Below are 13084 nucleotides of genomic sequence, written 5' to 3' on the forward strand. Positions count from 1 at the left end.
TCATATTATTCTTGTGTGGTGGACTAGAGTTTAGCTGGTGCCTTCCTAGGCTCAACATCCCAGGTAGGGTAGGTAGGAATAATTAATAACTGAAGGCAGAGAAAGCCCCTAGTTTCTTGTGGAGTAAACAAATGCTTAGCTGCATGCAGGCTGTTATTGACGGAAGCGAGGTTCGCTTGTCGAAAGAGCGTAAGTGCATCAATGTCACTGAACCTTTTCCGGGCACACACAATTCCTTCCAGTCGCTAGACTGTAACCGAAGGGCTGGGCACATTCCTTCGTCCGTACGGATTACGAGTGTATCGTATGTACCTCTCATCAAGAGCAACAATTATTGTGAGAGGGTCCAATCGACCTCACCATGACCCCAATTCGCAGTCCTTTGGGCGTCGCATGGCCCGCAGTTGCTGCTCTGAGCGCAGCAATTGTTTACTTTGTCGTTCGCGTCACCGCCAAACGGCGTTTCTACCGGCGTCATGACCTTGTGCGTATTTCCTCATCTGATCAATTATTAGTCTGAGTGAGTCAAGAGCGGAATGCTAATTAACCATGCCCGCAATCCTCCGACCCGCAGCCCCAACCGCCGCACGACCCGATCTGGGGACACTTGAAGCTCATCGGGGAGTACGGGAAGATGGTCACGGGCGACTACATACAAGGGCCGTGGACGGAGATGAAGCAGGACTTCAACCTCCCCGACATCTTCCACCTGGACATGTGGCCCGCTAGACCCGAGTTCATCGTTTGCTCCGGTCTCGGACCTGTATGAAGGGGCCAAGTGGCTGAACCACATCAGTGGCCCGACCAGGCCGGTCCTCAGTCCGATCACGATCTGGCAGGAGAAGAGGGAAAAGGCCGCCATCGTGAGGCGAATGGAAAAGGAGGTCGAACCCAACCTCAACCATCGACAGCCTAAACCCCCCCGGCACGCACGCAGCCGTAGAGGGAGACAACCTTAACGTGGAAGAAGAATCAGTGACGACGCGGCCTTATCCAGGACATCGTTCGAGTACAAGGGCAAGACATACCCGGTCAGGAAGGGCCACATCTTCGCGGTGCTGGGCTGCTCGATCCACCAATTACAACCCGGAGGCGTTCGAGGACCCCAAGGTCGTTCCGGCCGGAGCGTTTCCTGCCCGCCACCACCAACACCGGCGCCGGCGGAGCCGCGGAGCCGTCGTTCCCGCGCAGCGCGTTCCGCCCCTTTGAGCGGGGGCTCCGGTCCTGCATGGGCCAGAACCTGGCCATGAGCGAGATGAAGGTGATGCTGGTTGTTACAGGATTTGACTGTCTGTGGGTCAGATCTGACTGACCCACCAACAGGGATGACGAGCCAGGGTCAACATGTATTTAGACAGCTTCTCTGAGTACCTCTGGCACTTAGAACAATCAACGCTTTATCACCTACTTCTGCAGACCGTAACAGTTGGTCCAGGAGTGCCGCCCACGGCGCGAATACCGCTGTGGTGTCGTACCTTTGCAGCCTTTCTGAGCTGTACTGATTCAGCCACCGAGCTGTAGCACTGGTGGTGCTGGCGCGCTGGTTCGACTTTGAGCTGTGCGACCACGGGGCCGCCGCGAAGCCGCGGCTCCGGCATACCGACCTCGACACCGTCCTGGGCAAGCACGCGTTCCAGTGCGGCCGGTTCTCTGCCGGCTCGAGCGGCGATGTATTGATGAAGGTCCGGACGGCTGGCTGAGAGGAGCGAGTGAGGATGCTGCCGGCCGCGTTTGGGGGTGGCGTATGATGAGTGTTGCTCTTTGTTTGAGAAAGGCAGGAGGGAGCAAGGAGGTCAGGCGTCACGGGGCTGCAAGTGAGTTTTGGCAGCCTATGGGAGTTGTTGCCTTTGAGCATGCAGTAATAGTAGCAAAGCAAGATAGTAAACGTGGTTGTCTTTTTTTCTATCCCCAGATTTCGGTCCCAAATTTCCCAATAGACTCTGCTACTCGCACAGGGAATATAGCCTTGGTAAAACTTCCGTGTTTTAGAGAGTTCAAAGACACACCATATCACATTGCACGGTCCTTGAGCGGAGCTGGCGACCGGTCCGCGCCGATTCCGAACTGGAGAATGGGCGTGAGTGCGCCTTTGCTGGAGGATATAAATCGGCGCCGGGGAATGTACAACCTCACATGAACCAGGGGGTGCTCACTCATAAAACGGCAAAGAAAAGGGATCAGCGGTCAGCAAGTCAAATTTCCGACCGGGTAGGCAACGAAGAAGGTTGTTTGTTCTTGAGGATAGCTGGACTTTTTGTGTCTAAGTATATTGTTAAGGATTGGTCGAAGAGGCTCCCCTCAGTCCGCATCGCTAATTGACAACTGGAAGAGACCACACAGAGCGCCTTTGGAGCACAGCCGGTCTAATTATTCCTTCTCCAACTCCTTCTTGTCCTGGCCCGAGCCGCGGTTCTGGTCAAACAGCATCTCCTGCGCCGCCCACAGCTCCGCGTACAGCCCGTTGGACTCCATCAGCTCCCGGTGGCTGCCCATCTCGATCACCCTGCCCTCCTTGAGCACGATGATGACGTCGGCGTCGTAGATGGTGCGCAGCCGGTGGGCGACGAAGACGCTGGTCCGCTGCTTCTCGCGCAGCACCTCGTTGATGTTGGCCATGAGGGCCTGCTCGGTGTGGGTGTCGAGGGCGCTCGTGGCCTCGTCGAAGAAGAGCAGGGGCGGGTCCTTGAGGACGAGGCGCGAGACGGCGAGGCGCTGCTTCTCGCCGCCCGAGATCATGAGCCCGCGCTCGCCGACCTTGGTCTGGTACCCGTGCGGCCACGACTCGATCCGGTCGTGGATGTGGGCCCGGCGGGCGGCCTCGAGGACGCGCTCGGGCGGGGCGTCGAGGTTGCCGTAGCGGATGTTGAGCTCGACCGTGTCGTTGAAGAGCGGGGTGTCCTGGGGCACGACGCCGATGGAGCGGCGGAGGGAGTCGAGCGAGACCTCGCGGATGTCCTGGTCGTCGATGAAGATGCGGCCCGACTGCGGGTCGTAGGAGCGGAAGAGCAGGCGGAGCAGGGTGGACTTGCCGCAGCCCGAGCGCCCGACGATGGCGACCTTCTTGCCGGCCGGGATGGTCACGGAGAAGTTCTTGAGGATGGGACGGTCGGGATAGTAGCCGAACGTCACGTTCTCGAAGCGGATCTCGCCGCCCTTGGGCAGGACGAGCGGCGCCGCGTTGGGCTTCTCCTTGATGGACACGTTGACCTTTTGCAGGTTGAAGAGGGTCTCCATGTCGAGGAGGGACTGCCGCAGCTCGCGGTAGACGGAGCCGAGGAAGTTGAGAGGCACCGAGAGCTGGAAGACGAGCTGGTTGATCAGGACCAGGTCGCCAACCGAGAGGGAGCCGGCGACGATGCCCTTGGCGCCGAGCCACATCATGACGGTCAGCGCCGAGGAGAAGATGATGTTCTGCCCGCTGTTGAGGAAGGCCAGCGACGTGGCCACCTTGATAGAGCTCTTCTCGTACTGCTGCAGCGCCTTGTCGTAGCGGCCAATCTCGTACTTCTCGTTGTTGAAGTACTTGACCGCCTCGTAGTTGATGAGCGAGTCGACGGCGACGGTGGAGGCCTTGTTGTCGGCCGCGTTGGCCTGGCGCCGGAACTTTGTGCGCCAGGAGGTGGTCCAGATGGTAAAGGCGGTGTAGGCGGTCATGGTGAGGGCCGTTATGGCGGCGAACTCCCATCCGAACTGGTATGTCAAGATGCCGCACACCATGCTGATCTCCAGAGCTGTTGGCACGATGTGGAACACCATGCTGGTCAGGAGGAAGCTGATGCCCTTGGTTCCGCGGTCGATGGCGCGCGTCAGACCGCCCGTCTGCTTGGACAGGTGGAAGTTGAGATCGAGGTTCAAGAGGTGGCCGAACGTCTTGGTGGCCACCCGCCGGATCGCCTTTTGCGCGACGGACGAGAAGACGGCGTTGCGAAGCTCTTGCGACACGACAGCCCCTATCCGGGAGGCGCCGTAGGCAAAGATCACAGTCCCCGCCACGGTAGCCACCGTGCCACCCGTCGCGGCAATGTCGATGTTGAGCGAGTCGATGATCTCGCGAAAGAAGAAAGGCACCTGCACGTTGAGCACCTTGCCGCCGACAAGCAGAGCCACGGCCAGAAGCACGCGCGTCTTGTCGGCCCAGCTGTCCTTCGGCCACAGATACCGCGACATCTCCTTCATGATGGCCCAGTCGGCCTTGCGCTGCTCTTGGGCGCTCTTATCCACGGCCGCGAGGGGATCTTGGGGTGGTGGGGGGCGGGAGGTCTTCTGCCCGTCGGGAGGCGGGTTTGTTTCGACATTTTGTGTTCTCGGTCCGTAGCTGCGCGGCGTGCTAGTATGGAAGACCGTTCGCAGGGGAGAGGATGCGGCGGCGACGTTCAAGGTTCCGAGTCGGGGGGTCCATGGGCGTCGAGGAAAGGAAGGGCAAGCGATTCGAGGTCGGAGAATTGGGGCCACTCTGGCTCTGTGTAGGCTTGTCGCCATCATAATTCGTGGTTTCGAAGCCATTGCGACGAGAACCTGCGCGACATCTTACTCCCACGGGAGAGAGGGAGCAATGGCACCCTTATGACCGACGTCGGTCAACGCGGTAGCGCCCAGCGCGATTTGTGCGGAATTCGGAATACGGTAATCTGGGGGTCCGAGGCCTTGAAACGGTGGGGGTGGAAACAAATAAAACAAAAAAAAAAAGCGCCAGGTCTCTAGGCGCTCATGTTATATCGCCAGCTGCTGGTCGGCCAGAACGTGGGTGGAATGTTTTCGTGCAATTTACATGTCTACTCGTAGGTTGTGTCGGCCTCGGCGAAAGAAATGTCGAGCGCCGAGCGCCCTCGATGTCCGCAGCGGCTCAGATCCGTGGGGCAGTCAGCGATGATGCAATGTGGATCCTTAGCTTCGACATTAACACCCTTTCCCGTTAACACTTGATAACTTTAACTTGCACTGTCAGCTGCGAGCATGGACGAGGTCTCATCATTTGCTACGAGACATAAGTAGGAGACATCGGTCGCTTTTATGCACATTCTTGAACTCTGCTCTTCCAAGTTTCTCTATCGGTATCCAATTGTCTAAAAGCGACAAGACAAGCAGCTGACATCGGCTGCCGATGCCCAGGATGAGGAAATTTTGGCATTCTCTAATTATTTCTCCAGGGAATCTAGGAACGCCCAGAGGGACATGCAATCCCTCAACAAATAAACAAGCAAAATGCTAAACCCCAAAGTCTATAAGCCCCCAAACTCCTAGCCATGCAACGCGGATGATAAACCAGGCGCGAAAATTGCCGACCCAACCGATGCAGTGGGGTTAACGAAAGAGAAAGATGCGCCGCTAGACCGGCATGCCAACAAAACAGAAAAAAAGGTAGCGCAATGAGCCCAAATCAAGTCAACAACATCCTCGGCAGCCATTACCTCAGCACACCTGAGCCTGAGCGGCAACCAAGCCTTCATATGCCCTTTCCACCGTCCGCCCGCCCATGCCCGGCAGCATCCGCAACTGGGTAAGCGACTCGATTCGCCCCGACTCCCCGTCGCCCTTAAGGGTGAGGAAGTCGACCAGATCTTGCGCCTTTTTTGCGCCGAAGCCGCGCAGCCCCTTGATTAGCGTCACGTCCCGCGAATTGACGATATCAAGCAGCTGCTTCACGCGCGGCGAGCTGGGATCGTCAAGCTCCTCGTGCTCGAATGCCCTCGACCTCGACCCCTTCTTCTTTCCCCCCTTCCCCCGCAGGGGACTCTTCCCCGCCACCTCTTCGTCTTCGTCGATATCGGCCTCGGTCCCTTCCTGATACTCTCCCTCCTCCGTCTGTTTCCTCTCCTTCTTCCTCCGGCCCTCACCCTTCCCGTCGGTACCCGCATCGGCGCCGGCGTCCGCACCCACACCCGCATCCGCATCGGCAAGCCCAAGCTTCGCCCGCAGCTTCTCGATTTTTCCCAACAGTTTCGGCTGCCCGGGGAAGTAAGGCAGCGCCTTCTCGTAGAGCCGCAGAGCGCCCGCGTCGTCGCCGTGTTCCTTAGCCTGCCGCGCTCGCAGGAGGAGCCGCAGGCCTTCGGTCCGGCGCTCGTCTGCGTCGCTGCTGCGCGACTCGCTCTCGATGCGGCGCTCGAGGGCCTCGAGCCGGCGCCTGACTTCCTCGCTGATCTCCGCCGAGGCCGCGGCGACCGTCGGCTCGGCTGCCTGGGCAGCTTGCGGTTGCGGTTGCGGCTGTAGCTGTGGTACGGTGGCGGCGCGGGCGGCGAGGATCTCGGCGACTTTCTTCTCGACCATGGCTTCGATCTGGTCGGGAGTGATGGAGATTTGCGCCGGAGGGGCGGCGGCGGCGGCGGCGGCGGCGGCGGCGGTGGTGGTGATGGGCTGGGGCGGGCGGAGGAGAGACTGCGTCGTTGGGCGCGCGAGTTTCGACGGGCGTGGGAGAGAGTCGGAGGTCTCGGAAGGCCGTTTCGACTGGAGAGGCTGTCGCGGGAGGGAGGTGTTGGCTGCCGGCGGCGCGGCAGCGCGGGCGGGGGCGACCGGCTTCTTGTCTGTGTAGACGGAAAACGCCTTGACGGGCTTGTCGGGCTTGTCAGACTTGTCGGCCTTCTCGGCCGCCTTGGCTGCCAGGGCACCTGTATGCACGTTGTGGGCGTTGTTCAGAGGCCTGAGGGGTTGCCGCTGGACGCCAGTGCCTCCAATCCCGGAGGTAGTGCGCGGCGGCTGCTTGTACACAATCTCATTCTCGATCTCGCGTACCTCGATGCGCTTCGCCCGGGAGCTAACGTTCAGGCTGCTCAGCGTGTCGAGGTGGTAGCTCCGGACCGGGGCGAGGTTCAGGATCATGACGGTGATGCCGTTGTTCTGACCCAGGGACAGGATGCGCGTCATCTTGGACTCGCGGTACGGGATCCGCTTGTCGCCGCGCGCGATGGCGTCGATGCACTGGCTCAGAACGAAGAGGCTCTTGTTGATGGCGGCCGACTCCACCAGCCTCTCCTTGCCATTGTCGGTGCGCCGGTTGTCTTCCGAGCCGGCCAAGTCAATGGCGGATGCCGTGCTCTCCCTGATCATGTCGCCAGTCGTCTGCGTCACCTTGACCCGCAAGATGGCGTGGCTCCTGCTGCTATGGGCGTTGAGCTTGGTGGCCGCCGTGACCCGGTTATTGTTGGCCTCAATGTACAGCCTCTCGAAGTCCTTGAGATCGTCGCAAGCGCGTTCCGACAACCCGACGACGACGGTCTTCCCGTCCTTTTCTCGGAGCGGCAGCCCGGCGGGGGTTCGCTTCTCTGGAGGCTCGAGCAGGTCGTACACTTTGTCGTTGTAAATCTCGTAGTAGGAAAGGGAGACGGTCACGGTAGTCGCGCCGTTGGTGTCCTTCATGATCTTTTTCCCCCGCCGGAAGACGTTGCTCAACAGCCTAGGGATCACGCCGCGGTCGGCGAGCCGCAGACCACCGCGCATCGTGTGTGTTTTGCCGGTTCCGGTGACTCCATATGCAAAGATGGTCACGTCTAGGCCTTGGAAAAGAGCCTTCATGTGTGGGGCCACTGTCATTCACAGGTCAGCCGGGCCGGGAGGTTCGCGGACGCGTCCTCGGGGATGGCTCCCTACCTTCGGCTGTGAACAACTCCTCCTGCGAAGTGGTCGGCCCGTAGACGCTGTTGAAGGCGAACGAGAACTCTTCCGCTCCATTCTTTGGACTCGGTATCTTGACGAGGGTCAAGGGCTTTCCCTCTTCCACGCGGTCGGCGCGCACAATGATATCCTTTTCCAGCTCTTTCTCAAGCAACGGACGGATTCTGGCAACAACGCGCACCGACATGGCGTAGCAATTGACATAAACACGGGGTATAAGAGGGAAATGGGGGGTATGTGAGATATAGAGGAGAAAAGGAGAGAAGGAGAGGGCCAATTGGGTGTGTGACGCCGCGTTGCAGTGACGGGATCGGGCTGCAAAACCGAATTATGCCAATCCTTGCACGGCACCAAATTGACTGTGTGCATAGTGTGGTGTTTAGCGAAGCAAAGCTGCAATTATTTAGATCACCAAGGCAACAATTCGGCACTGTGGATCCCCTGAAAGGGTCGGCCTAATCAAGCTAAGGTCAGGTATCCGTAGTTACTCGAGCTTTCATCTGATGAATGGGTGGCCCGTGCTTCTCAACCAGCTTAACCCGCCCGCCGAGATCCGAGTACCTTGGTCTGGAAATTCAGGACCCGGATTTTGGCCGAAGCAAGGAAGCTCAACTTTCCGGCTTCCCCCGCCAATTGACACCACCACGTCGTCCAATTCATGGTTGCCCGACCATGAAACGACAGGCGCCTCTGGTTCGACGGCTACGTCCCTCAGCGCCGACGCCGGCTGCGCGGCTGGGCTTTGTCTGCCGGCAATGCAGGGCGATCCAGATTAGCGCATCCCCCACTACCGACTCGCGGCCCGCCGCCGACGCCTTCGGAGCTTACCCCGGATCCCCACGAGACTCGGCAGGTAGGCATTTGATGAAGGCCGCGCCCGATCTGGCAGGTTTCTAACACTAGTCAGATGCTCGGTTCGAGGTGTTGGGGTCGCCCTACTCCCTCCTCTCCGTCACTCTCTCGGCATCGCAGCGGCTCTACACGAGACGAGGCACTCTGGTATCTGTCGCCGGAAAAGTGGAAAATGTGCGCCCATAGAGCCCTCTTGACCGCACATCAATAAACCGCTGACCCCTCGTTGTCTAATCGCAGGCGCAATCCACACTCTCCCTCCTGTCTCCCTTCCGACGAGCGCCGCTCGGCATCCCCTTCCTCTACCAGCGCGTCTCCTCCACGACGCCCATTACCGCCCTCATAGCCACCAAGTCCCCCAACACGACCCTCTCGATCCTCCACCTCGACGGCACGACCGACTGGATCGTATCCCAGCGCAACGCCCTCCTCGCCTGGACCGGGCACACCCTGACCCCGTCCCCGCGCGTGCAGCAGGGCTTGTCGCTCGCCCACTGGGGCAGCACCCACCTGACGGGCCGCGGGCTGGCGGCGCTCGCCGCGCCGGGGCAGATCCACGAGCTCACGCTGGGCGAGGGCGAGGAGATCGTGCTGCACCCGTCGCACGTCGTCGCGTACCCCGTCACCCGCCACCCGCCACTGCCGTTCCGGTTCCGAAGCACGCGGCTCGGCCTGCAGGTACCCGCCGTGCCGGCGTCCATCACAAGCGCCGCGGGGCGGCTGGTCCCGGAGCGCGCGGCGCGCTTCTGGAACGCCATGCGCGACACGGGCACGTTCAAGTCGCTGGCGCGGCTGCTGTACGGGCTGCGCACCGCCGTGAGGCGGACCATCTGGGGGGACCGGCTGTTCCTACAGTTTAGGGGGCCGATGACCTTGCTCATGTCGACCAGGGGGGTGAGGGTCAGGGACGTGCTCAGCAGGGAGGACGTCAACGAGATTGCGGATGCCGAGGCCGGCGTGGTGCCGGCTGCGGTTAAGCTCGCGACTAAGCCGAAGGTGCAGGAGGAGAAGCGGCCCGAGCAGAAGGTCGCCATCCACGTCGCCAGCGTCGCCAAGGATGGAAAGGTCAGGTTCGAGGACACCAAGGACCTAAACGAGTTTGTGCGGTAAAGACCGGGGGTAAATCGCCTGACTGTGCTATTTGTACTCTTCACCCCTTGTAACCATATACTCTAGAGCAATCCAACCACTTGTGGGGGGCCTATGGATGCTTTGTGGGTTCTTAGACGAGCTCCTTTACCACTGACCGTGCTGCTGCCGCGTCGAGTTCGTTTGAGTTTGTCAGGCGGGCGGCCGTTGATCTAAATTTGTAAATAATCTAAACCCTGACCACCCGTAAGATCGCCAAACAATTACAGCCAAGCAACACCCCAACCTGCCCCTGGGTCAACAACGAATCGAGATCCTCGCGCGAACAAACCAAACAATATGCATCGGAATATGAGACAGAGGAGGTGCCGTGGAGGAAAGTGAGTAGTGCAGATATGTGGTGCATACAGTCACCTACCTGACCTACACAGCAGAGTAAGGTACACTTACTTGTTCGTGGAGTTATGTCATGTTTTGATGTTCGGGATGTGGGAGTTTGTTCACATAACTACTTCGTACATTACGGAGTGTGGATTCCTTGTCGATCCAACCGTCGGACCAGGCGACGGATCCGATTCGACCGGATAGCGCTGCTGTGGACTCCACGCAGACCTCTTGGCCGGTAGCATCAAGCGCCCGATCCCTGGTCACCACGCTCACCTGATACAAACTAGAACTGAACAGGTATGAGTGTAGACGAGAAACCAGGTACTCGGGCCCTTGTCGACCATCCGCCACGGCAAGAGTTTCCTAACGTACGGAGTATGCTGGCGTGGTTATCTCCGGCCTGATCCAACTCTTGCAGGGTCGTTGGGCGGGTTGGTTGCGGGCTCGGGAAGTGGATGTCGCTTAGAGCGTTCGGATATTACCAGGGGGTCGAGGGAGGACTAGACCCGTCTCAACTACCCACGCTTTGGGTTTCGAAACGACGAGAAGCACACGCGAAAGCTTCCCCCACGTTGCCAAAAGAATCAGCAGCCGCCCACTGGCGTTGCATGATCCGGTCAGGGGTATCGTCATCTGGGTTGGATCGTGGTGTTACATACCGTTCGGCCACCAAACTGGACCGTTGAGCCGCGTAACCGCCACACAGCATCGAATCCTTTGTGGGGTTGAATGGGAGCAGCCAGCAGTGCACCTTGAAGATACCAGGAAGGGCCAAGCTCGAGTTCAGCCTGCAAACCATCCAAGATTGTCACGGTTCATGACGTTCAAGGGAGACCTCAACGGGTTGCGAGGATACCGAGCGGTGGTACACGGGTGGTAATGCCCTTGGGAAGAAATACGTAAATGAAAACGAGAGCTGGTGTAGTTACTCCGTAGAGACTGGAGTCATCATCAGCGGGTCGGGTACACTGACATGGTGTGACATGCATCCTTAGCTGCTCCTCCAGCAAACAAGCACCACATCAGGGGCTAGTGTACACTAGCCGAGCATACGGGTGGGACACCTCGATCCCCGGCGCGCGAGTGCTTGCTGTACGTACATACATACATAGATACCTATATCAATAGTCTTAACTTGACGTCTGTCTTTCCTTCGTCCACCATCCCTACGTCTCTTTCCTTGGTCAAGGGAGCTCGCATCATCATTCCTTTCTTGTACTCATTTCCAACTGACACTTTCGTTCGGCCTTGACGGTCTTTTGACAAGCGTTCTAAGCAAACATTCCTTTCGTTTTCACGCCGGGCTTCACCCTTATTGAACCTGAACAGCAGAAGGAAAAAAAGCATCACCTTTCCTTTTTTGGGCACATTCATTTTCCACATCAAGATGCACCGCCTCGCGTATTTGGTCAGCCTGCTGCCCGTGGTGGCTGCGCACGGCTTCGTATCTTCGCCTCCGGCCCGTCGTCCGGGCTCCGCCTACAGAGCTACCTGCGGCGAGCAGCCGTTCTACCAGCAGAGCTCCGATATCAACGGCAACGTCCAGGGCATCCAGCAGGTCGTCGGCAAGGATATGACGGATGCGTGTAACCTGTGGCTCTGCAAGGGGTTTGTGCTCGACGACAACAAGGACCAGGTCCAGAGCTTCTCGCTCGGCCAGACCATCGACTTCAAGGTCAACATCGCGGCGCCGCACACGGGCTACGCCAACGTGTCGGTGGTCAAGACGAGCACCAACACCGTCATCGGCGAGCCCCTGATCGAGTTCGACAACTACGCCTCCAACAACGGCGTCGCAGCCAACAACACTGCCTTCAGCGTCAAGCTGCCCTCCAACCTTGGCGGCTCCTGCACCACCGCCGGCGACTGCGTCCTCCAGTGGTTCTGGGACGCCCCGGACATCAACCAGACCTACGAGGCCTGCGTCGACTTCACCGTCGGCAGCGGCAGCGGCAGCGGCACTTCTGCCTCTCCGACCGATCCCACTACCACCGCCACTCCCACCTCCGCACCCTCGACCTCCTCCTCCTCCGCCGCTGCTGCCACGACGACGACGACCTCGGCTGCTGCCCCGCCCACCTCGACCGAGGGCGCCGCGCCCACAACCACAGCCACCCCCGTTCCTAATGATGAGGGAGACGACGAGGAGTGCCCGGTCGACGACGACGGGGAGGAGGACAACGACGGAGAGGATGACAACGCGGACGAGGAGTGCCCGGCCGACAACGGCGAAGACGACGAGGACGGCGATAAATGCATCGCGGACGATGAGTGAAGACCCGATGAAGCGGCTACGTGGGTGCCTCTCCATTGTGAGATTTTGAGAGGGAAAAAAAGACAGTCAGAGAGAGAGAGGGAAGGGAGAAGAGGGAGTGGTGGACCTGTGGCTGATTGATGTTGGAGCTCCTGCCGCATCCTCTGGTTGGGATACGGAGACTCAAGTCAATATTGCTCAAGGACCCAGGGGTCGACCAGGCCATCGATACATCACTCTGATCCATTTTTGGTATCGTTGTTCATGTACATATTTTCAGGACTGTAAACTTCTCTTCGTGCGGCATCCGGGAATGCCAAGTATATTACTACAATCAAATCACCCGTTTGCATCATCAAGACCCAAAGTATGGCACGGGTGACCGGTACAGTATCTTTGAACGCATGCATGGTCTGGGCTCCGGAGAGGGAAACGGAAAAAGTTGCATGTGAGACGCCTACCCCCTACCACTCATGGCCCCCGGGCCCTTCCCGTGGCGGTACCGATCCTCAACCTCGGCGCGGTACGGAGGGCGGCTGTTCTGCAACTTTATTACTATTGTGTCGCGGAAGATTGGGGTAGACGGGTCATGGGTCGCGTAGTTTGGGTTCGCTTCGTTTGCAACACTCGGAAACAGGTTATTGAAACGAGCGTCCGGATCATGGGACCACCCCTCGCTAACGGCGGCTCTCTGAAGTTATTCTAGCGCTGGAGCGCCATCAATGGTCAAGACCGGCGACGGGATGTACCCGTGCTGGCTGGCCTTGACATCGTCTGTCACACAAGTAGGGGTGCTGTTAGATAAAGTGCCAAAACCATAAATGGAAAATCGACAATGAAGAAATAATAAAAAACTAAAGTTCGGGAAGAGTACCATGAAGATAGATTCTGGGCAAT

The 13084-nt window shown here is 58.9% G+C and overlaps 5 protein-coding genes across 5 annotated transcripts; 3 read left to right on the forward strand and 2 right to left on the reverse strand.

The window, feature by feature from the left end:
• Window positions 1–361: 361 nt before the first annotated feature.
• On the forward strand, window positions 362–1700 carry MYCTH_2112496 (uncharacterized protein; the record flags this gene model as incomplete). Its single annotated transcript, XM_003665617.1, has 4 exons — window positions 362–484; window positions 575–763; window positions 998–1270; window positions 1557–1700. The coding sequence occupies 4 exons, from the start codon at window positions 362–364 to the stop codon at window positions 1698–1700; spliced, it is 729 nt and encodes a 242-aa protein (XP_003665665.1).
• A 317-nt stretch (window positions 1701–2017) lies between these two features.
• On the reverse strand, window positions 2018–4793 carry MYCTH_2309618 (uncharacterized protein). The gene has a single exon (XM_003665618.1). The coding sequence runs from the start codon at window positions 4480–4482 to the stop codon at window positions 2368–2370; it is 2115 nt and encodes a 704-aa protein (XP_003665666.1). The 5' UTR covers window positions 4483–4793; the 3' UTR covers window positions 2018–2367.
• A 330-nt stretch (window positions 4794–5123) lies between these two features.
• On the reverse strand, window positions 5124–7792 carry MYCTH_83111 (uncharacterized protein; the record flags this gene model as incomplete). The annotated part of the gene is made up of 3 exons (XM_003665619.1): window positions 5124–5829; window positions 5878–7517; window positions 7582–7792. The coding sequence occupies 3 exons, from the start codon at window positions 7790–7792 to the stop codon at window positions 5410–5412; spliced, it is 2271 nt and encodes a 756-aa protein (XP_003665667.1). The 3' UTR covers window positions 5124–5409.
• A 375-nt stretch (window positions 7793–8167) lies between these two features.
• On the forward strand, window positions 8168–9671 carry MYCTH_2309620 (uncharacterized protein). Its single transcript, XM_003665620.1, has 3 exons — window positions 8168–8458; window positions 8513–8631; window positions 8698–9671. Exons 1-3 carry the CDS (start codon window positions 8278–8280, stop codon window positions 9565–9567), a joined length of 1170 nt encoding a protein of 389 aa, XP_003665668.1. The 5' UTR covers window positions 8168–8277; the 3' UTR covers window positions 9568–9671.
• Window positions 9672–11320: 1649 nt separating this feature from the next.
• On the forward strand, window positions 11321–12208 carry MYCTH_103070 (chitin-binding domain protein; the record flags this gene model as incomplete). The annotated part of the gene is made up of 1 exon (XM_003665621.1): window positions 11321–12208. The coding sequence occupies one exon, from the start codon at window positions 11321–11323 to the stop codon at window positions 12206–12208; it is 888 nt and encodes a 295-aa protein (XP_003665669.1).
• Window positions 12209–13084: the final 876 nt, after the last annotated feature.

The sequence above is a fragment of the Thermothelomyces thermophilus genome, chromosome 5 (assembly GCF_000226095.1).
Source record: "Thermothelomyces thermophilus ATCC 42464 chromosome 5, complete sequence".
Classification (NCBI taxonomy): domain Eukaryota; kingdom Fungi; phylum Ascomycota; class Sordariomycetes; order Sordariales; family Chaetomiaceae; genus Thermothelomyces; species Thermothelomyces thermophilus.

Excerpts from the sequence above, each read along its gene's own strand:
- MYCTH_2309620 (XM_003665620.1), top strand. The coding sequence starts at position 8,278 with ATGAAACGACAGGCGCCTCTGGTTCGACGGCTACGTCCCTCAGCGCCG. Across the intron at positions 8,459-8,512 it reads ATCCCCACGAGACTCGGCAG|ATGCTCGGTTCGAGGTGTTG; the intron begins GTAGGCATTTGA and ends AACACTAGTCAG. Across the intron at positions 8,632-8,697 it reads TCGCCGGAAAAGTGGAAAAT|GCGCAATCCACACTCTCCCT; the intron begins GTGCGCCCATAG and ends GTCTAATCGCAG.
- MYCTH_2309618 (XM_003665618.1), bottom strand. The coding sequence starts at position 4,482 with ATGATGGCGACAAGCCTACACAGAGCCAGAGTGGCCCCAATTCTCCGA.